The 23,465-nt window shown below is 34.7% G+C and overlaps 1 protein-coding gene across 1 annotated transcript in view; it reads left to right on the top strand.

The window, feature by feature from the left end:
- LOC114334874 (SET domain-containing protein SmydA-8-like) overlaps positions 1 to 23,465 on the top strand; it is a 128,634-nt gene that overhangs the window by 92,162 nt on the left and 13,007 nt on the right. Inside the window, exon 6 of the mRNA XM_050655519.1 lies at positions 7,359 to 7,614. Within this exon, the coding sequence (XP_050511476.1) occupies positions 7,359 to 7,614 (256 nt within the window). The remainder of the gene's footprint in view (positions 1 to 7,358; positions 7,615 to 23,465) is intronic.

Consider the following 23,465-nt stretch of genomic DNA (forward strand, 5'->3'; position numbering starts at 1 on the left):
AGAGTATTATGCAGCTGCTGCATTTTCGTGTTGCAAAGAAATTGAAAATATTTATACAGTTTATTTATATTTTATTTAAATATTAAACTAATTTTAATACTTACTACTTTCCAAAAATTTTTATTAAAACAATACCAAAAATTAAAAAAATAAAAGAATAAAACACACACAAACATATTGAAAAATGAAACAAAGAAATGATTTCTGAACAAGGATATGGGATAGGATAAAGGATATGGGACTACTGATGAGGAGGAAAAACCTCCGAAACCGGTATAGACTCTTCCTGTACTCTTCGATTTAACCAGAGTATTATGCAGCTGCTGCATTTTCGTGTTGCAAAGAAATTGAAAATATTTATACAGTTTATTTATATTTTATTTAAATATTAAACTAATTTTAATACTTACTACTTTCCAAAAATTTTTATTAAAACAATACCAAAAATTAAAAAAATAAAAGAATAAAACACACACAAACATATTGAAAAATGAAACAAAGAAATGATTTCTGAACAATAATTGTTGGCAAACATTTTAACTAAATTCGTATTTTCTGGAAAAAAAAATTATATAATAAATATACTTACAATCATAAAATGCATAAAAAAATAAAAAAATAAAAATTTGCATTGGGGATCGAATCTGCGTATATTGGGGTTGATAGGTTTTAAATCAACGCACGTTAGAATTTAGCCACTTAGACATATGAATGATGTAAGAAGATACACTAACTGAACGTTTTAAACTTTTTAACAGTAGTTGCTTATTCTTTTAATTTAATCAAATTAGTTTGATTTTTGTGAAATTAAAATATTAAAATGCAACAAAACATAGAGTAAGAAAACAATATATTAGATGAAGATTGGTAGAAATTTTGTTGGTAATCAAATTATGTAAATTAAAGTATTACCTACTAGGTAGGTACATTTTACATTTTCCAAATAGGTATGTAATTTTTTATTACAATACTGAAACATTTACAATTCCGTACCTGTTGCTTTTAAAAACTATTTAAGAAGTTACTACAATTATAAACTTGCTTTTGTCTCTGTCCTCACAACAATAAAAACTAATATACACAACATTTGTTTACCGATAACCTCCATATTAAAAAATGATTGACAGGTCATTTTAATACCCAATCAAAGCACGTATAACGTTTCAGCTGCGCCCAGGACCAAGACTTTTGATGAATTCGCGCACATATAAATTTACTCCCAAACCCGCCTAAAGAAGTATAACTTCAAAAAATCGATAAATCGTAGCGACATAAGTTTAAATAAGATATGTACTGCATGTAACCAAAGATTTTACTTGTTAAAGATATTCAAAAGTATCTATTCGTTCCAAGTAGCAGTATATTTTTATCACTTTATCACTTTTTCTCTTTTCTCGATTATTAGATTTTATTGTATAGTATGTAAATTATTGTAATAACTGAATACATAGGTAGTGAAAAAATAATCTTATTATATAAGTAACTGGGATCCAAAAATATTCAAAATCTCAACCAAATAGCCAGCTCGTTTGTTGCTGGTGACGACATCACTGTCAACTAATGTTTACATCCAGTGCATATTATGGTATGCGAATAAACTGTAATATCGATCATTTTTATTATCATAATATATATGTTTTTAGTCTCTTGAAGATAAGAAAATTTGTATGTAGAAAGTGGACCAAAATAAAAAGGTAATGGTGTGAAGATTACCATCCTATTGTTTATAACTTCGTCGCAAATGCCGGTCAAGTTTGACCGGTTGTATCTTAGAATCACTCGTAGCAATTTAACTTTTTTTCTTTTAAAAGAAGCGTCCTGCCGCGTCCTTTCCAATACCGTTTTTTTAAGGACATAGGCGCAAAATGTTGCCTGTCAAAATGTTCAATGTAATCTAAATGTATCCATTGTTTTCGAATTCTGAGAAAACTAATAAGTATTTTTGAAAAATTTGAACGCACAATGTAAGATTACGTTTTTACCGAGGCTAGAAAGTCTATGAAAACTTCTGTAATGTTTGTTTTAATAAGTTATAGGGGTAAAAAAACAGAGAAAATTTAGTGTGATTTTGAATTTTAAATATCTTATTCAAAAGAAACTTAATGTTGTTCTGAAGCTATTTTCTTGTGGCATTTTTACAATTTTAACTATTTAGAATGGGAAATAAGCCACAATATTATTAAAGAATGATTTTTATTAACGTTTCGACGCCCAAATCGGGTGCCGTTGTCAAAATACATTTTTGACATGTATTTTGACAACGGCACCCGATTTGGGCGTCGAAACGTTAATAAAAATCATTCTTTAATAATATTGTGGCTTATTTCCCATTCTAAATAGTTAAAAAAAGAAACTTTTTGTTTATTCTAAGGGACTTTCTACCCTCGGTAATCGTGTAGTCTTTCATCGTGCGTTTAAATTTTTCAAATATACTTATTAGCTTTCTCAGGATTAAAAAAAAACGAATACATTGAAAACACATTGAACATTTTGACAGGCGACATTTTGCGTCTATAGGTACCCTTAATATAATAGTTACCGAGATATTTTATTTGTTTATAAAGGCGGGTTCTCACTTGTTAGTTTCGCTGACGCAGTCTGACTGACTCATTAATAATGAAAAATAAAAGCGACATTTGCATTCACACGATTTATGTTTTGCTCCATTCAGTACGCAGTTAGCCCAAACATTTTATATAATGGTAATGAAAATGGTTAAAAAAATTGAGACCACCTGTTCGCGAAGTATGTTTACAATAAGTTGTAAATGAATTAAAGAATACTCTAGTGAATCAAAGAAAAGAAAACGTCGAAGATGGTGGGTCAGGTCGTCAGGTCCTGGATATTTCGCAGAAATGCATGGGGTGCTAGTGAAACTATATTGAAAGAATTAGCTTTGGAAGATTGTGATTCATATAAAATCCACTTAAGAACGAAGAAAAATTTCAAGAGAAAAATGCTCCAAAATTGCTCTCAAAATTTGCCACACTGAACAAATCACGAACATTTATGTTCTCAAGCTTCAGATTCATTATGCGATCATGATCAACCAAAAATGATAAAAAGTAGACCTGGTTTTCACTTTAACTGAAAGTATAAATGTACTGTCCATTTAAAACGAAAATCTGTTCTCATGTTCACTATTTTTTCAGTATCACTGAATCAGTTAGACTGCGTCAGCGAAACTGAAAAGTGAGAACCCGCCTTAAGCCAAAATTTTTTTTATAACTTTAAAGCATTCCTGAGGCCGCTCAAATAGTCCAATTTCAATTCTGTAAAGTAGGTACGTTAGATAGATATAATGCCTTTTTATACAAAAATCATATTTATTTTGGTGTAACCACTCCTAGCAATTTAACTTCTCTTCTTTTAAAAGAAGCGTCCGGCAGCGTTATTTTCAATAGGTACCGTTTTCTTAATAATACAGGGTGTCCCGAAAAGATTGGTCATAAATAATACCACAGATTCTGGCGTCAAAAATAAGTTGATTGAACCTCACTTACCTATATACAATAGTGCACACAAAAAAAGTTACAGTCCTTTGAACTTACAAAATGAAAATCGATTTTTTTTCAGATATCGAAAACTCTTAGAGATTTTTTATTGAAAATGGACGTGTGGTATTCTTATGGCAGCAACATCTTAAATAAAAATTAAAGTGAAATTTGTGTACCCCATAAAAATTTTATGGGGGTTTTGTTCCCTTAATCCCCCCAAACTTTTGTGTACGTTCCAATTAAATTATTATTGTGGCACCATTAGTGAAACACAGTGTTTTTAAAACTTTTTTGCCTCTTAGTACTTTTTCGATAAGCTACTGTTTATCGAGATATTTTGAATATTTGTCGAATCCACCACATATTTGTATATGGTAAGTACGATTATGGAGACCTGTTAATAATCTGAAAATTTATTTATAATTTACATTTTTAGGTATATTTTGAAAAAGCAGCCACATCTCTATAAAAGGTAACTTATCAAAAAAAGACTATGAGGCAAAAAAGTTTTAAAACACTGTGTTTAACTAATGGTAAATTTACGACCAATCTTTTCGGGACACCCTGTATAATAGTTAGCGAGATATTCTATTTGTTTATAAGCCAAAAAATTGTTTATAACTTTAAAACATTCCTGAGGCCGCTCAAATAATCCAATTTCAATTCTGTAAAGTAAGTTAGATAGGTAAACTAAAAGAATGCACGTCATAGATGTAATGACATCATAACCCACCAGTACAAACTTGACGACAAACAAATTCAACAAAGTTTTTCTTATGTATTAGTTTTTTGCTACCGTTGGATTTAGCATTAAAGCGCTGTTGCCGAATAAAAAACATATGTTTATTTACCAAACAGGTACTGGCTACACTGTTTCTCGTTGTCTTTAAAAGCGTGAAATAAAGATAACTATCTGTACTATAAGTGTCACACTGACATTCTCCTACACAAGGGTATGTAAGATTTTTATTTGTTTATTTTTGAAGATATTCTTCTTAAGCGGCGAATCGATTGAGGGTAAAATTTGATTGATCCGCGCGCATGCGCACACCGACAGTATGGTATTAATCGTTATACGGGCTCGGATTGGGTGTTGAAATTTTGAAATGATCTGTCAATAATTGTTCAATATGGAGGTTATCGGTAAACAAAAATATTGTATAATATTAGTTTTTATTGATGTGTGGACAGAAATAAAATCAAATGTATAATTATAGTGACTTTTTAAATAATTTTGAAAAGCCGCAGGTACGTAATTCTAAATGTTTCGGTTGGAAATACCTAATAGTTTCAATACCTATCTATTTGGAAAATGTAAACAAAATAATGTAGTTACCTATTAGTAGGCAATGCTTTAATTTACATAATATGATTACGAACAAACTTTCTACAAATCTTCATCTCATGTATCGTTTTCTTACTCTATATTTTGTTGTATTTTATTTCGACAAAAATCAAACTAATAATTTTATTAAATTCATATAAATTTATGGTGTAAACGCTTAGTTTGTGTATATTCCCACATGACGTATACGCGAATGTGGTGCAGTTTGAAATACCATCAACTTTCGTACGGCGCGGTAGACGTGAAGTGGGTTCAAGCCCCAAGCAAGTTATTATTTTTTTATTTTTTTTATAGATTTTATTATGATAAGTATATTATTATATAATTTTTGAAGACATTCTTCTTTTTTGAAAGTGGTAGATAAGAAAGTTAGTTTGATTTTTAAATAAAATAAGTACAAATAACCTTTTTAAGTATATTAAGTATGGAGAACGGTAAGGGTTTTATACCGATCGAAGGTAATTGTTTGGAGGAGGAGCGGAGCGATAACTCCAATTATTGTCTGAGATCGGTTACCCTTAACGTTCGACATGCTTATAACGTTTTTTGCACAATTGATACCATTATAAATTATAAAATTAAACATTTTCGTCATATTGACTAGTTTCATTCATTTTATCAAGATAGATACTTTGGTTGTTAGGTAGTAACTAGGGTGCATAACAACAATGGAGAATTGAGTTTTTATTTAGTTGTCAATAATTTTAAGTATATAAAACTTCGTCCATTACAAGTAAAATCAAATCATTTGTTCTTAAGATACGCCAAAGGAAAATGTTGTGCTCAAGTAATAGGGAAAGGTACAATCGGGGGCTGGCCTTCTCAAATTGCCAATTCTTAAATTTGCCTAATCCCGAGAACTATACTGGCCATTCGTTCAGGAGGACATCAGCAACGCTTTTGGCTAATAAAGGTGTTGATGTCCTCGGATTAAAGCGTCATGGAGGTTGGCGTTCATCGACAGTGGCAGAAAGCTATGCAGAAGATTCTCTTCAAAATAAAATAGATTTTGCCGAAAAAATATTGTGCAATACTAGTAATACTACTAATGTATGCGATTCTGCAGGAGTTTCTGTTAGAAGTGAAACCACAGCCCAAACAAGTGGGATTTCATTAAACAATTTAAAAAATTGTACCATAAGTTTCAATATTAATAAATAATTCGTTAGTTTTCTTTATTCTTTCAAAAAATAAATTAAAATTAAGAGATTTTTTAACTCGACGGTAAGTGAATTACTTACCGTCGAGTTGGAGTACTTACCGTCGAGTTGGATTACTTACCGTCGAGTTGCTAGTAAATGTCACCTACTGACGTAAAATCTGTCACGGTAAACAGTCAAAAATGATCAATCGTGCAAAAAGTATATTTACTTCGTTTAAAAATTACCTATTATATAATAGAAGAATATCTTCTTATGTGCGTGCAAAGTACACACACATTCTTTTTTTCTTCTTCTTTTATGGCATTTGGAGAGCTGTGTCCATTTAGCCAGCAACATTTCTTAAAATTAACGCCTACCTAAACCTACCATATAACAAAACTATTACGAACCTAATCGATCAATAAAGAATACAGAAGGGAAAGGGTTAAAAAACAAACTGTCGTTAAAATATAAACTAAATAAATAAAATATAATTTGAAAACAATAATTTGACATTATATTTAACCTCCAATATTATGACAGACGTCACTTACCATTTACAATCTCTCCAAATATAATAATGACGTTATATAAACTCGTCACTAATTCTATCCAATGAAATGCTCGCTGTGATAGGAATGGCATCTCAGGAATGTCAAAAAAATCTGATTATTCCCTATATTTTTTTTTTCAAATTTAGAATATGTCAACAAGGGTAAAATGTCGTGCATTCCTTATTGTTTGACGTTTCCTATACAGTACCTTTTTATAAGAAAAACTTAGTTATTCTGGGGTATCATAATTATTGTTCTTGTTATTATTGCACCCGTAAATTTTTAATTAAAATTTAATTATTGCTAAACTATTTGTTAGATTGTCGCCGGCTTCCGGAAATATAATCTACTACCAAAAAAGCTTTGATGTTACTAAGCTATTTAATTATTGACAAATAATTACTTCCCTAAAATTTTAGTTGAAAATTAAAGATTTTGTTAGGAAAATTTTAATCGAAGAAAATCGGAAAAAAATATCTCTGTGCAGAATTAAATTACGGTGAATTTTTATTCAGGTGTTTTTGGTTTAAAGTTAAAATCTTCGGAGTTACAGAGCAATATTTAAAAAAAGAGCTTTCGGAACGCTAATTTGTTTATAAACACAATAGCACACTTTCTGCGGACTTTGCATACATATATTACCAACATAATATGCAATCTGAAGATTCGATTCCAGCAATAAAATAGCTGGTAAATAACTTTTCATTGTTTTTTACCAATTTGCCCAGAGTATTAGTAATTTATTTTGTTAGAGTCAACTAAAATATTCATTAAAAGCAATATATTCATAATCTATTAACCCATATAACTTATCTTATAGGGTAGTCTAGATAGAAGACAGCATCTTAGAGAGGGCAAATATTTTGAGTGCAATTGCAAAAGATGCTTGGATCCTACAGAACTGGACACTAATATTAGCTCTATTAAATGTCATCGATGTCCGCAGGGTTTTGTAAGAGCTGTTATGCCAAGCGATCCCAAATCAGAGTGGAAGTGTTCCAGATGCGGCCTAAAATTTGTCCATTTCTTAGTAAACATTATAGTTGATGAAGGAAAAAGATTAATCCAAAACTTGGGTAAGTTTGTTTATTTTGATAATAATTATTAGACCTGGATCCCACATACCAAAAAAAAAGTTTATTAATAGCAAGCTGAAAATTTGTTAGTAACTTAACGGTGTCTAGTCGGACAAACTTTGATGTTCGGGAACACTGGAACAGGGAAAGTGGATCAGGTTACAGGTCTCGAAAATCACACTAAGAAAACGTCCCATGTATTTTGTCAGACATAACTTGAAATTGATTTCTTACCCTTTCATTAAACTCTCATGCAAAAATCAGACTGCTATTAATTTATCACCAACACATTTTCTGTCATTCGACATGTTCTACGTGTCGGACTTATTAAAATGCCCAACATATTTGTTAGACAAACATTTTTTCATATATTATAAAGTTTGCTTTTGAATAAACTTAAAAACAACCTGCCAGTTTTCACAATCATAAACTTGCCAAGATGACTAGTTCCACAATTAAAACTTCCCCTGTTCCAGTGTTCCCATACATCAAAGTTTATCCGACTAGATACCGTTAAGCTAATAATAAATTTTCAGCTTGCTATTAATAAACTTTTTTTGGTACGCGGGATCCAGGCCTGTATATGTTGACGACGGTTTTCCATCTAAAAACACAAGTTATTAAAGTTTGTATTTTTTGTCGCCGTCTTACTAAATATAATGTCATCTTAAGTGGCCCTAGATGCTCAATAATTTTGTCAATATATTGCACAATATTTAATATTGTTAGGGGTCGACAAGACAAGAATTCTTGTCTTGACAACAACTTCTTGTTTTGTCTTGGGAAAAATCAAGAAATTTAAAAAAATCTTGTCTTGACGTTTTCTTGACATTTTATATCTTTTCTTGACTCAAGAAATTTCAAGATCTTGAAATTTCTTGATTACTTGGTCCGATGATTCCCCGGCGACCTTTTTATTGCGTTGCGTGCTAACACGGCTAACACGTGTTAAAGAATGGGTTCTGATCAGTAAATTTTGTCAGTATCTGAGAAGCTTTAAAACACTGTCTTCAATACTCGAAGGCTCGAAGGGGAAAAATATTGCATGCTCCCGTTGGTGGTAATTGGAGTAAACTTACTTTTAAACCAATTGGAAATATTGGGCTCATTAACTTGATAATTAAATTGATAGAGACACTACTGACGAGTAATTAATTTACTTCTAATTCATTCAAGTTACGAGAGATAAAATACCAGTGGCGGCTCGTGATTTTTACAATAGGGGAGGCTATACCTAACTGTAAAATCTCTAGACAAATTTGCACTAGCAAAAAAAATCCGCCAAAAAAATCTAATTTAAGACCCCATTTTTTTGACCATTTTTTATTTACATTTTATAATATCATCATAATTCACAATTTCATAATATCATATCATTTTAAAAATAGTTAGTCTAATTTTAAAAGTGTATTAATTACCAAAGTTTGTGTCGCTTATTTGTTAACAATTCTATCTCTGTAAGTAGATATGCGTATCAAAATAAATACAGATTTGAAGTTTTGCAGTCCATTCACGTTGAAGGTTCACATTTTTTAAGATACTCAACTGAATTTTTTTAATTCTAAAAGCGGCCTACTGCGAATCCAAAAACACGGTAAATCACCGATATTTTGCTTTGCATTACAGATATCGGAAAAAGTTATTTGAACAAGTTTTTCCAAATATTATTCTAATCTCACATACCAAATTTCATCCCAAAATTCGCACTTTTAGTTTTTTCATTATTTGTAGTCAGGATCCTAAAATCGCAGAGGAGGCTGCTGGCCGAATAGTCGCCCTTGCTCAATCTCCGGGCAGCGTGTGCGTTAAGCGATAATGCAGCTCTAAGGAGACCGGATCTCCTTAAACTACCATACTTAAACGCTGCTGGGCTGCGCGGAGCATTAGCAAGTGAGATTTTCCGGCCAGCAACCTCCTCTGCGATTTTAGGATCCTGACTACAAATAATGAAAAAACTAAAAGTGCGAATTTTGTGATGAAATTTGGTATGTGGGGTTAGAATATTATTTGGAATAACTTGTTCAAATAACTTTTTCCGATATCTCTAACGCGAAGCAAAATAGCAAAGTAAACAAAACAGTGTAGCACGTGTAAAAAATTTATGGGGAGGCCAAGCCTCCCTTGCCTCCTCTGACCAGCCGCCACTGTAAAATACTGAAACACTATAACAAAACTAATTGGATATACTATATAGTTCTTATTTTGGATCCTCGGCATAAAGTAGAGACATTTTCCTCTTCATCTTGGAGAAAGCTTCTACAATCAGAGGCAGTACAAAAATTTAAAGAACTATTTAAAGCCTATTTCAATAAATCTCATAATGATCTACAGAATCCAATACCAGATCCATCACTTAGTCTGAAAAAAGAAGATAACGAATTTGATTTAGATATTACTTACCTATTTAAGAACGCTGACAATGATAACTTATGTATAATCTTGGAAGTATGAAATTTAAAAATACATAAATGAGCCTAGGTCAGAATATACTGGTCTGAGAATATACTTGATTGGTGGAGAAGACACGAAAATATCTACCCGTCATTATCGAAAATGGCCAAGGATTTTCTCGGAACGCCAGCAACATCTGTACCTGCGGAAATGCTATTTTCAAGAGAAGCTTTAACAATAACAAAGCCAAGAAATCTACTACATAGGCGTTAACTCTATGAGAAGTGTTATATGCCTTAATTCATGGCTTATCAATTCCGATATAAAAATGTGCTCAATTTGTTATTGAAAATAAAATATAGTTTGAAATTTTATTTTCATCAGGATTAGGTAAGTATCATTATTTATTATTTTAATTTACATTTTTGTAAATCGTTTTAGCAAAAAAAAAGTGTTCAATAAATTAAAATATGTTATGTTAAAACGATGTTATCTTTTTCACAAATGAGTACGTTTTAGAGTTTTCATTATTAGTCAAGATATTTCAAGATTTCTTGTTTTCTTGACAAGAAATCTTGGTATTGATATAAAATTTCTTGTCTTTTCTTGAAATCTAAAATTACTTCTTGTCTTGATCTTGTCTTGAAATCAAGACAAGATCAAGACAAGATCTTGAAATTTTCAAGAAGTTTGAGACTCCTAAATATTGTACAATATACTGATCGTCTGTAGATCACGTTGAACGATTGCGCAATATATTGCGTCAATCAACAGGACTTTGATTTTTATTGTGCAATATACTAATATTGAAGCGTCTGTGGCCTATATTGCGCAATATTGGTTCAGTCGTGTTTTATTACTCTTGCTGTAAAAATCGTGGTGCGGTTAAAATATGACTATCAAAGGAAAATAGGAAGAAAATTTATTATAGAATGCATCGATGTATAAAGATTATAGTAAAATAAAAAAAAAAAAAAAATGAACACGATATCAATTGCCCCGGAAATGTAAAGAATAAGTAGGTATTATCCAGATGCAGAAAGTTTTGAAAATCACTTGGTTCAGTAATTCTTAAGTCATTTAATAAATTTTCATGAGTACTCATTTCTTTTTGAAGTTATAATTCTTTAGGCACGATTGGAAGTGAATCTAAATGTGCGCGAATTCATCAAAATTGTGATGCTACGCGCAGATTCGTTATACGTGTTCTCTGATCGGGTATTCCAATGACATGTCAAGAATGATTCAATATGGCGGCAGTGGTTAAAAAATGTCATTTTTACTATGATAGTTATGGTTGTTAAGTTGTGTTTTAAAAGTTGTGAGAACAGAGACAAAAGTGAGTTTATAATTGAACTGACTTTGTGTGTGTACTTTGTACGCACGTTAAAAGTTATACTTCCTATTAAAATTGTGTAGAGAATTTGACGTTTTTTAGATTTTCTACGATTCCTCAAGTGAAAAGCAATTGCTGGGACGCTCCGGTTCGTCAAAAATGACGGATTAACATTATTTATCGAAAATTTACCATTTTTAATGATTTTTAAAATTTGACTAAAATACAGCAGAAACACGAAAGGCTATTGTTTTAAGTATTAAAATTAGATTAATACTTAAATAAAATTACAATTAAAATGTTCAAAATATATCTGTTTCGTTGGAATCATAAAAATAGAAGTATAACTTCTTACAAGAGTATAATGTAAACACTCTTTTTTTTTTAACTATTCCTTCATCCACTTGCGTTTATTTTCCTGGGTTCTTTTTATAGATACAACTAATACAATAGCCATACAACTCGCCGTCTTATTCCACATGCTGACAGTACCAGTTTCAATCCAGGGGTTTGAGACCAGACATGGTAAAAGTGCAAAAGTGCAGCCAAAAAGTGCCATCATCAAATTAAGCAAGGTGCAAGGACTTGCTTGTCTCGGGATCACGAGGGCTATGAGGGGCACACCTACGGCAGCTGTGGAGGCACTACTGGATCTCCCTCCTTTACATATAACAATAAGAGGTGAGGCGAGAATGGGATATTATAGACTGCGAGAAAACCTGAGCAACGTACCAGTTAAATAAGGACATAGTAGAATAACGAATGAAACTAATGATACCGAATGGATGATGATTTCTGACTATATGACATCAAGATACAAGCCTGAAATACCTTTTCAAGTGGACATTTGCCCACGAGACGAATGGGACAGAAGAAACTCTCGACCCAGACTGCAGGGTTACACCTGGTATACGGACGGGTCTAAAATTGCAGAAGGTTCGGGCGCAGGAATATTCTGTAGTGGTGGAAATTTCAACATTTCTATTCCACTGGAAGAATATACCTCCGTATTTCAGGCAGAGATTTTTGTAATCTTGCAGTGTGCAAGAGAAAACAACCAGAGGGCATTCGAACTGTAGCGGGTTAACATAGCCACATATAGCCAAGCAGCCATTGGGGCTCTTATAAGCCCTAAGGTGAACTCTAGGCTGGTGTGGGAATGTCGACAAGAACTTGACAGACTGGCACAACATAACAGTGTTCTACTGGTATGGGTTCCAGGTCATCAGGGCATAAACGGCAATGGAAGAGCTGATGCACTTGCCAAAAGAGCATCAGCTACAAAATACCTGAGTCCAGAGCCGGCCGTAGGAGTGCCAAAAAGCACCGTCCGCGAACGAAAAAAACAGAATACCTGGATCCGAAGCCAACACAACTCACACTGGGAGAGTGTACCCGGACAAACACATGGCAAGATGTATATCGGACGGACATGTGCTAGTAGGGCTGAGTTACTGCTGAAGACAAGCAGGAATCAGCTCAGAGTCATAACAGGTTTCCTCACTGGACATGCGCCGGTTAAGGGTCACCTGCATACAATCGGGCTGTTTCATGGAGACTTGAGCTGCAGACTCTGTAACAGAGAACCTGAAACAGTCAACCATATTTTGCATGACTGTGAGGCATTGGATCGGAAGCTGCAAACACTTTTCGGAGACATCGAACTGACTCCAAATATACAGGGTGTCTGCGTAACTTGGAACCATATGGGAAACTTTTTTAATATGAATTTTACGAAAAAAAGTCATTCTTTATAAAGTGCTCTGCATAGTCTAAAACCTAAGATGCAATCATCAGATATCAAATTTTGTCAACAGTATACGAGGTATGTCAAAAAATATGAATTTCGCTCAAGAGCAAACTACCTTTATATTTCAAAATATCAAAAAATTTTATTATGAAAAGTTATTTGTAATTATAAACCATATTCAAATATGCAATAACAGCCTTCTATTTGAAAAAAAATTTCTGAAATTTTCCTAAATTACCGATTCCGAACATCATTTTTATTTATTAGACATGTAATAACTCTTTTATTAAAAGTTTTAGGAAAAAAAGTATTCTTCAAGTAGAAGGCTGTTATTGCATATTTGAATATGGTTTTTAATTACAAATAACTTTTCATAATAAAATTTTTTGATATTTTGAAATATAAAGGTAGTTTGCTCTTGAGCGAAATTCATATTTTTTGACATACCTCGTATACTGTTGACAAAATTTGTTATCTGATGTGTAGCTGACGCTTGAAATGTTCTGTATTTACTGAATAACTATTAAAAAACACTATAAATGCTAATGTATTTATTGCTATAGTGACAAAATTGTATGTAGTGTACTACCATGAAGACGAATGAGTACTGGTGTTTCCCCTCAGTCGGGGTGATAGCACGCATCCACGATGCGCTCTGACTCAAATTAAAATTGGGGGTGAGTGGCGCGTACATACCCCCCGCCTTGAAATACATTTCAAATATGTCAACACAAATTATGCAAGTACATATACAACATGAATGAAGGAAATACATATAAATAAGATAAAATACATAAATGAGATAAAAAAATGGTTATGAGAATAAAGCAAAGTGTTCAATATAAGTGAAAACTTAAATGTTCGGTAGTGAAAATAACGAAAGTCTTCAATATAAGTAAGCTTAAATGTTCGGTAGTGGTGAAATGTTCTTAACCGGGCGTTTGTATTCGCCGCGAGCTGTTTTCACTGACACTACGCGAGTCACACCATCTTGTTCTGGATGAATGGCAGTCACACGGCCTAATGGCCAACACAGAGGTGGAAACCGCATGTCCTTGATTAAAACTAATTGTCCCATTTGTATGTTAGGTGAAGGGTCAGAAAACCATTTCTGACGTTGCTGCAACTCTCCCATGTATTCTTTGGACCAGCGATGCCATAGGTGCTGGTGCATCATCTGAAGATGTTGATAACGAGACAATCGGTTTGTAGATACGTCCGTCAGGTCTGGTTCAGGCAATGCAGTGAATGGTCTGCCGATGATAAAATGAGCTGGTGTAATGGGATTTAAATCATTGGGATTGCAGTTAAGAGGTGAGAGTGGTCGGGAATTTAATACTGACTCTACTTGAATTAAAAGTGTTTGAAATTCCTCGGAAGTGAGTATGTTGTTTTTCATTGTTCGGCGTAAATGCACTTTCATTGATTTTACGCCCGCCTCCCAAATTCCCCCGAAATGTGGAGAATTTGCCGGAATGAATTTCCAGACTATTTGATCGTTAGCGCATAATGAAGCTAGCTCAGCCTCATTATTGAGTAAAAAATTTGAAATTGCATCCAACTCACTCTTGGCTCCTGTGAAATTAGTGCCATTATCCGAAAATAATTGCAAGGGCCGGCCTCTTCTAGCTATAAAGCACTTGAGGCAGGCAACGAATGCTTCGGAAGTAAGACTTGTGGCTATCTCCAGATGAATAGCCTTGGTTGTAAGGCATATAAAGAGGCAAACCCAAGCCTTAAACGTCTTGCACCCCCGACCCTTCCTATCCTTTAGGAGAAAGGGCCCAGCGTAATCCACGCCAGTTGAATGGAAGGGAAACGTTTGAGTAACCCGCTCCTTGGGAAGATCACCCATTATAGGGGTTTGAAAAGAGGGTTTTGCCCTGAAACATGTTATGCAACTATGCACTGTTTTGCGAGCAATGTTGCGGCCGGAAATGGGCCAAAACCTGTCCCTAACAGAAGAAAGTAAATGGTTGGGACCTGAATGAAGAAGCCTTTTATGTTCATCAATGAAAAGTAATTTTGTAAAATGCGAATCTTTGGGAAGTAGAATAGGATGGCGTTTTTCGAATGACCATGAGGCATGTTTGAGTCTACCTCCAACTCGCAAAATACCCATGTCGTCCAAAAACGGCGAAAGAAACTTAAGAGTACCCTTTTTTATTGGGCATGATTCTCTCAACAATTTTATTTCTGAACTGAAATATTCAGCTTGAATTATCTTTGAAAGAATGTTCAACGCATTTGACAGTTCTTCACTGCTCAATGGCCCATGGCACTTATCGTTACCTGGTTTGAGGTTATGAATAAAACGTAAACAAAATGCCACAGAGCGATGAAGTCTTGAGAAATTTGAAAATCGTTCAATATCTATTATTGCAGTACCTCTTATTGTAGTTTGTAGGACTTGAGGGGTTTTTATTTCAGGAAGTTCCGTTTCCTTGAAAACGGAAGCAATGGGCCAATTCACTGAGGGAAGAGAAAGCCAGTCTGGACCATGCCACCATAAAGAAGATGCAAATAATGAAGTTGGAGTGACACCTCGTGACAATAGATCTGCAGGGTTCGAAGATGAATTGACGTGGTACCAATTTTCACATGAAGTTTTGCTCTGAATTTCAGATATCCTGTTTGCAACAAATGTTTTTAGTGAAGAAGAGGATATGTTTATCCAGCCCAAAACTATTGTAGAATCCGTCCAATGAAATATGCCACTGAAAGATATGGTGAGCGCCCTCTGAATATGATGGGACAATTTGGCGGCTACAAGAGCACCGCACAATTCCAATCGAGGAATTGTAAGAGCCTTGATTGGACTCACCTTGGATTTGGCACAAAGTAGATGAACATGAACATTGCCTTGAATGTCAATTGTGCGAATGTATGCGCAGGCACCATAAGCCTTCTCACTTGCATCGCAAAAAGTGTGGAGTTCAGTTACAACAGGGTTGTTACATCTTATATGTCTAGGAATCGTAAAGGTATTAATATGATTGAGCTCATCACGAAGATTTACCCACACTGTATGGATATATGCTGGGACGGACTCATCCCAAGATAACCGTTCCGTCCATAGTTTCTGAAGAAGAATTTTTGCTATTATGACACAAGGACTTAGTAAACCTAATGGATCAAAGATCTGTGAGACACTGGATAAAATTAGGCGTTTTGTAACGGTTTTGGAAGAGTTGCCTAATAAAACCTCTGAATTGTAGGTTAGGACATCTGACGAAGATGACCAAAATATGCCCAATGTTTTTGTATTTTCCTTGGAACCTAAGTTCAATGTGTGTAATTGCACATTGGAATCTGAAATATGTTTAAGGGCTTGAGGTTCGTTAGATATCCACTTCCGTAATTCAAAACAACCTTGTTTGAGGATTGAAGATACATCTTTGCAAATATTGGACAGGTCTGTTAATGAATCAGAGCCTGTGAGTAGATCGTCTACATAGAAGTCGTTTTGGATGACCTTGGACGGGACTGGATATGAATTCATATTTTCTAAAGCCAATTGAAGAATGGATCTTATGGCTAGATATGACGCTGAAGATGTGCCATACGTAACCGTATTTAATTGAAATTCCAAAAGAGGATCTGAAGGTTTTTCTCTCCACAGAATTTGTTGAAGATTTCTTTGTGGAGGATGAATTGAAACTTGCCGATACATTTTGCATATATCAGCTGAAACGACATATGTATGTTGCCTGAAACGAAGTAAGATGTGAAAGAGATCATTTTGAATGGTTGGTCCTACCATTTGTATATCATTTAAGGACCAGCCTGAAGATGAAGAACAAGAACCATCGAATACAACCCGTAATTTGGTTGTAAGTGAATCTGCCTTCAATACGCCATGATGTGGCAAAAAGAACTGTGTTGTATTATTCGACGGGTCTACCTTGGACATGTGCCCTAACTCTTTATACTCTCTCATGAATGAAGTGTATAATTCTCGAAGCTGTGCATTTCGCTGAAGTTTACGTTCTAGACCATGAAACCTTTTAAGTGCAATAGATCTTGAGTCACCTAGTCTAGAAATAGGTTCTTTCAAGGGTATTGAGACCACGAAGCGACATTCATTGTCTCTGTAGTGTGTATAAGTAAACATATCTTCACAAGATGATTTCTCTTCTGGAGACTGAATTAAGTCAGAACACTCCTCTATTTCCCAAAAGCGAGCAAGCTGACTTTGTATGTTTAAGTTTTGTGAATAACTTGGAGAAGAACTGGATCGGTCTGAAAGAAGAGGCTTTGAAAGTGGACCACTAACTATCCAACCGAACTTAGTTTTATGAAGAAACGGACCTGAAGGTTTAAGACGAATCTGTCCTATGCATAATGTTTCCCAAAACAACTCAGCACCTATGAGAAGATCAATTTGTTTGGGAATGTGAAAATCAGGATCTGCTAATTTATGACATGTAGGTATCGAAAGAGATACTGGATCAATAGGAGCTTCGGGTACAACATCGCATATTTCTGGAGCTACCAAACAGACTAAAGGAGCAGTAAATGGAGTGTTTTTAGACACAATTTGAATTTGACAAACAGCCTGAATTTTGGATTCCACCTTGAATGCCCCTGAAATCGTAATATTTGTAGGCTTTCTTGGTAGTGCAAGTTTATGGCATAAATGTGAACTAATGAAATTAGACTGGCTCCCTGGATCTAAAAGTGCTCTGCAATCATGACGATTTCCCTTTGAATCAACTACCTCTAACAAGACAGTGGATAGAAGTACCTGTTTTGAACTTAAATTAAATGTAAATAGAGACTGTTGCGTATTGGTGTTAGATGTAGAAGGTTCGGAAACGTGCAACAGAGAATGATGCTTAACAGTACAATTTTTGCAATGACCAAAGTTACAATTGTTTACTTGATGCCCCCGATTTAGACAGTTAACGCACAAATTGGATTTTTTGACTAAATCGGTGCGTTCAAGCACAGACAACCTTAGAAACTTTGTACATGTATAAATTTTGTGATTTGGAGCATCGCATGATGCACAAGTACGATTTGAGATGTGATAACTTCTCTGAACATGAGAATTAGATCTATTACTAGACTCTGCTGGCGGTTTAGAAGTTTGTCCCTTTACGTTTTGGCTTGAATTTGCCTCTGTAGGTTTTTCCTCCATTCTTTTGAGCATTTTTGACTTTTGTTTCAAAAATGTGAGAAAAGCTTCAAACTTAGGAGTATCATTCATGAAATCCTTTGATTCCCATTCTCTAATCGTCACTGGATCAAGTTTAGTGAATACCAAATATATAATTAAAGTATCCCATGATTCTGTAGGCTGTCCTAATGACTTTAAAGACCTTAAGTGCATCCTCACATGATCTACCAAGTGGCTTAAACTCTTTGAAGATTCCTTTTTTACAGGATGAATATCGAATAAGGCCTTGGTATGTACATGCAACAATGCCCTCCTGTCAGTATATTGGTCACACAATAAATCCCAAGCTATCGGAAAATTGTCATGTGTGACCTGGATATTGGCGATAACTTCAAATGCTTCACCCTTCAAAGCTCTCTTTAGATAGTGAAATTTCTGTACATTACTAATGGAAAGGTTGCTATTTATCAAGCTATCAAAGCTATCGCGAAACTGGAGCCATTCACCTGCCTCTCCTGAATATATTGGCAGATTTAGGGCCGGTAATCGTACTTCTGATGAGCTAGGGAATCTGCTATTTTCTGGATTGGAAACCGAAGCTGAACCTACATTATCTGTACTATTTTCCTTGACAAGACCTTGCGCTTTTGAAATAATTGAATAAAAGTCGTTTTCAAACGCCTTGCGCTTGTCATACTCGCCTTGTAAGTCTTCTTCTTTCACCGAGCATTCAATGCCTACCTGAAGCTCCGAAAATTCCGCGAGTAGACTTTCAATATCCGAAAGTCTGTTTTTTAAGACTCTATCGTCTATTGAATCGATTTGTGTCATGCATTTTTCAACGTATATCTGAAAATTTGCTAGTCGCGCTTCTAAGCTACCTCGCTTGACACGTAATGTTTTTAAATGTTCCATTTTATTTATTAACAAAACAAAAACAACAAGATTTATTTAAAGGTGCAAATAGAATTTAACTAAAATAAAACCGAATACTAAATATGACTGTAGTATATAATTATGCGATATAATGATATTGTGTAATTATTTTTATAATATAATAAATATTATATTTAATAATATATGTAATATTATTATTTAATAGATAAGTATAGCGTAAGATAAATAAAATGAAATATGTAATTGAATTAAAATTAAAACATGTTAAAATGTCTTTAAATTGCTTTCATTGAATAATTGAAAAATGGTATAGGAAAACGGTAAATAAGGATTATATTATTAGCTCTGAATATTTGTATAATAGGTACCTGACCAGAGAATCTTTGTCTGTTCTCGCCTCGATGTGGTCGTTGCGATCGGCCAGTTGAAGAATCGAAGAATCCTACAATGCAGCGCTCCTCTCCTGAATGATGAATCGTTGGATGACTGCGTCTAGAGCGCGCGCTTTTTCGGCTTGGCGTCACTTCCACGAAACACAATGCTTTTAAATGAACTAATCTTATTATTATTAATTGAACTGTAGTAGATCTGGTTTATTACGAAGGACCAAAATTGTAGCTGACGCTTGAAATGTTCTGTATTTACTGAATAACTATTGAAAAACACTATAAATGCTAATGTATTTATTGCTATAGTGACAAAATTGTATGTAGTGTACTACCATGAAGACGAATGAGTACTGGTGTTTCCCCTCAGTCAGGGTGATCGCACGCATCCACGATGCGCTCTGACTCAAATTAAAATTGGGGGTGAGTGGCGCGTACAGATGATTGTATCTTAGGTTTTAGACTATGCAGAGCACTTTATAAAGAATTACTTTTTTTTCGTAAAATTGATATTAAAAAAGTTTCCCATATGGTTCCAAGTTACGCAGACACCCTGTATATGGCACCCACCCACTAGACCTGTACAAGCTGCTACAGGGTTCCAGAATTCTGGAATAGGTTTAATAAACGAATGGAAGATGTACAATAAGCAACAAAATGGCTGCAGTACAACCGGTTCACAACAGACGGCTTCCAGGAAAAAAACCAGTTTCAATCGGGAACTAATATTGTGCAATAATATTGCCTCTTGTGGATCCCACTAATATTATTGTATAATATATTGTACAATATATTGACGTTAATTTAAACATTTAAAATAAGAAATTAAATAAAGATATCCACCGGTCAATCCGAAAAGACATAAGAGAAAACAATACAAGAGAAATAACTCAAATAATTCAAGAAAACAAAAGTTTAAAAGTTTTGCGGCGAAATACGAATAACATTGGCAACAAAAATATGTACAGAATAAGAAATAAAGACAACAGCATTGCTACGGATAGAGCCGAAATCCTTAAGGTTGTCGAATCGTTTTATCGCGAAATGTATGAGAGCACCAACGCAAGGCAGATCAGCTCCTGTCCAAAATCACAAACCAGGGATCAGAATTAATGCCAGAAGTAACACCATACGAAGTTAAAAAGACACTTTCAGAAATGAAAAATAATAAATACCCTGGCGATGACGGAGTAGTGATCGAGGCAATCAAACAAGGTGGAAATAAAATTATCCAGGTTTTGGCCAAACTTTTCACCGAATGTATTTACCAAGGAAAAACGCCTTCTCAATGGAACAATGCAGTCATTGTTTTATTGCACAAGAAAGGTGACATAACAGATCTAAAAAACTACCGTCCTATCAGTCTGCTATCACACATATATAAACTTTTCACAAAAATTATCAAAAAGAGACTGGAGGCTAAGTTAGACTTCTATCAGCCTAGAGAACAAGCTGGCTTCAGATCCGGATACAGCACTAACGACCACTTACTGGTAATAAAAAACTTGATCGAGAAGTCTGCGGAATACAACAAACCATTGGCACTGATATTCGTGGACTACAAGAAAGCATTCGATACCATAAACCAGCAGAAAATGTTAAAAGCATTGACAGAATGCCGAATAGATTATCGCTATACTAACATGATAAAATATATCTACCACAACGCAACGGCTAGCGTAAGACTATCTGATCAACAAACAAATAAATTCTGTATACAGCGAGGAGTACGGCAAGGAGACACCATCTCACCAAAGCTATTCACAACCCTTTTAGAACACAGTTTTAAGAAGGCAGATCTGAACGAATATGGTATCAACATAAATGGAGAGAAGCTCAGTCATTTGAGATTCGCAGATAACATCGTCCTTATAGCCGATCGTATGGATGATGTAATAATAATGTTGAACAAGTTATATCACGCTTCCTTAGAGGTCGGACTAAAGATTAACATCAACAAGACGCAAATAATGACTAATCTGGTGCTAAATCGTAATATTGTTCTTGATGGAATGAATATTGAGCAGACTGCATCTTATAAGTAATTGGGACATGAAATTCGATTGGAAAGAGATAACCAGACGTGCGAGCTCCCACGTCGCATAGGATTAGCCTGGGCAGCGTTTGGTAAACTGAGCTATGTATTTAAATCGGACTTACCCATATGCCTGAAAAGGAAAATCTTTGACCAGTGTGTATTGCCTGTACTCACTTATGGAGCGGAAACATTAACACTCACAAAAAAGGTAGTGAACAAGATTCGCATAACTTAAAGGGCTATGGAGCGCCAGATGTTGGGTGTCTCCCTGAGGGACCGAATCCCAAACGAAGAAATACGTCGTAGAACAAAAACAGCGGACGCCGTCGAAAGAATTGCGTCGCTCAAGTGGAATTGGGCAGGACACGTCGCCAGATTGTCAGACAACCGATGGACAAAACGTATTGTCGAGTGGAGGCCACGAGAAGAAGCACTACGGAGCAGAGGACGACCACCAACCAGATGGGCTGACGATCTGAAACGTATTGTCGGCAACTGGATGCAAGCCGCACAAAACAGAGAAAGATGGAAAGAGCTGAGGGAGACCTATGTCCAGCAGTGGACGCGTACGGGTTGATGATGATGATGATTGACGTTAATATTGACCGTCTAGGGGCCGCTTTAACCCGGGAGCAGTCGCGCTCACTTCTGTCACGTAAGTAGTCGCGCGTAGAGAAAAATCTCACAATACAAATTTAAATACGAATTTAAAACAAATTTCTGTTTTATAATATTTTTATTTATTGTTATGTTAAAAATATCTATTTCTAACAATTTTAAAGCTAATTGGTTCTCACCAAAGCCATAAATTCCACAAAAAAAAAAATAAATAAAATAAAAATTCCACGCGTTACTACGATCCTACTCGAGGCACTTACGAGAGGAAAGCAATTTTGCAAAAATTTTCATCAGTTATCACGGAAAAGGATAAAAGTGAGATTTTTTCTAACGGCGCGACTGCTCCCGGGTTAAGGGAGACACGCTAATTTTAACGAAGTTATTGATAAAAGAGAAAATAAAAATAAGTTACAATACAGTATAGCCCAAAATAAACAGCACTGAACTTGTAATTATTTTATTTTTTAAGAAATACATATTATTGACGCTTTATTACATGTTCTAAATGTGCTCTTCTCGCCCAAGACAGACTTCATACCGGTGTTCCAAGTTTCTCGTTATGTTATGGAATCAGGAATCAGGGTTAACTCAGGTCCTCGAAGAAGGCTTTAACGGCTTCCTTTAATTCATTGATGATTTGTGGTGTCCGTTTAAAAACGGTAGTTATAGCTATGTCCCAAATGTATGCGTCTAGAGATGTGAGTTCTGGAGAATGTGAGGGATAAGGGAAGTAAAGTCATTCCAAGGTGAAATGAGTCTGATTGGAAAATGTCCCTGCAAAATTGACGAACTGCGACATAAGTATGGTAATTTGCCGGGTCCTGCTGGAAAAATTGGTCTCCAAATTCCAAATTAACGTGCACGACACAATTGACGTAGACCAGGGAAAAAGCGTGTTCAAATTTGTATGTACCTTTGTTGATTAAGTGAGACTTGCCTACCACTTTCTTCGATAAAGTACAACGATTTCGTGTCCCGAAATGCACACCAAACACTCACTTTTGCCCTATGCACTATGTAAAGGAACTTCTTGAATAGAGCTTCACGATACGATACAATATCGATACTTTTTAAGTATTGAGTATTGTATTGGTTATGCCAATGAAGTATCGTATCGAGTATCGATATCGGCAATAAAAATATCGTATTGATATTGATTTCGATACGAGATCGATACAATACTCGATAAAATATCGACATAAAAAGAATAATTATACATCTGAGCTGTGTAGGCTCTTTATGCCCACTTTTGCATGCTTGGCAAATGGGCATTATTCTAAAAATATTACAAATATTTCTTATAACTCATAGAT

Source organism: Diabrotica virgifera, chromosome 7, assembly GCF_917563875.1.
Source record: "Diabrotica virgifera virgifera chromosome 7, PGI_DIABVI_V3a".
NCBI classification, from domain to species: domain Eukaryota; kingdom Metazoa; phylum Arthropoda; class Insecta; order Coleoptera; family Chrysomelidae; genus Diabrotica; species Diabrotica virgifera.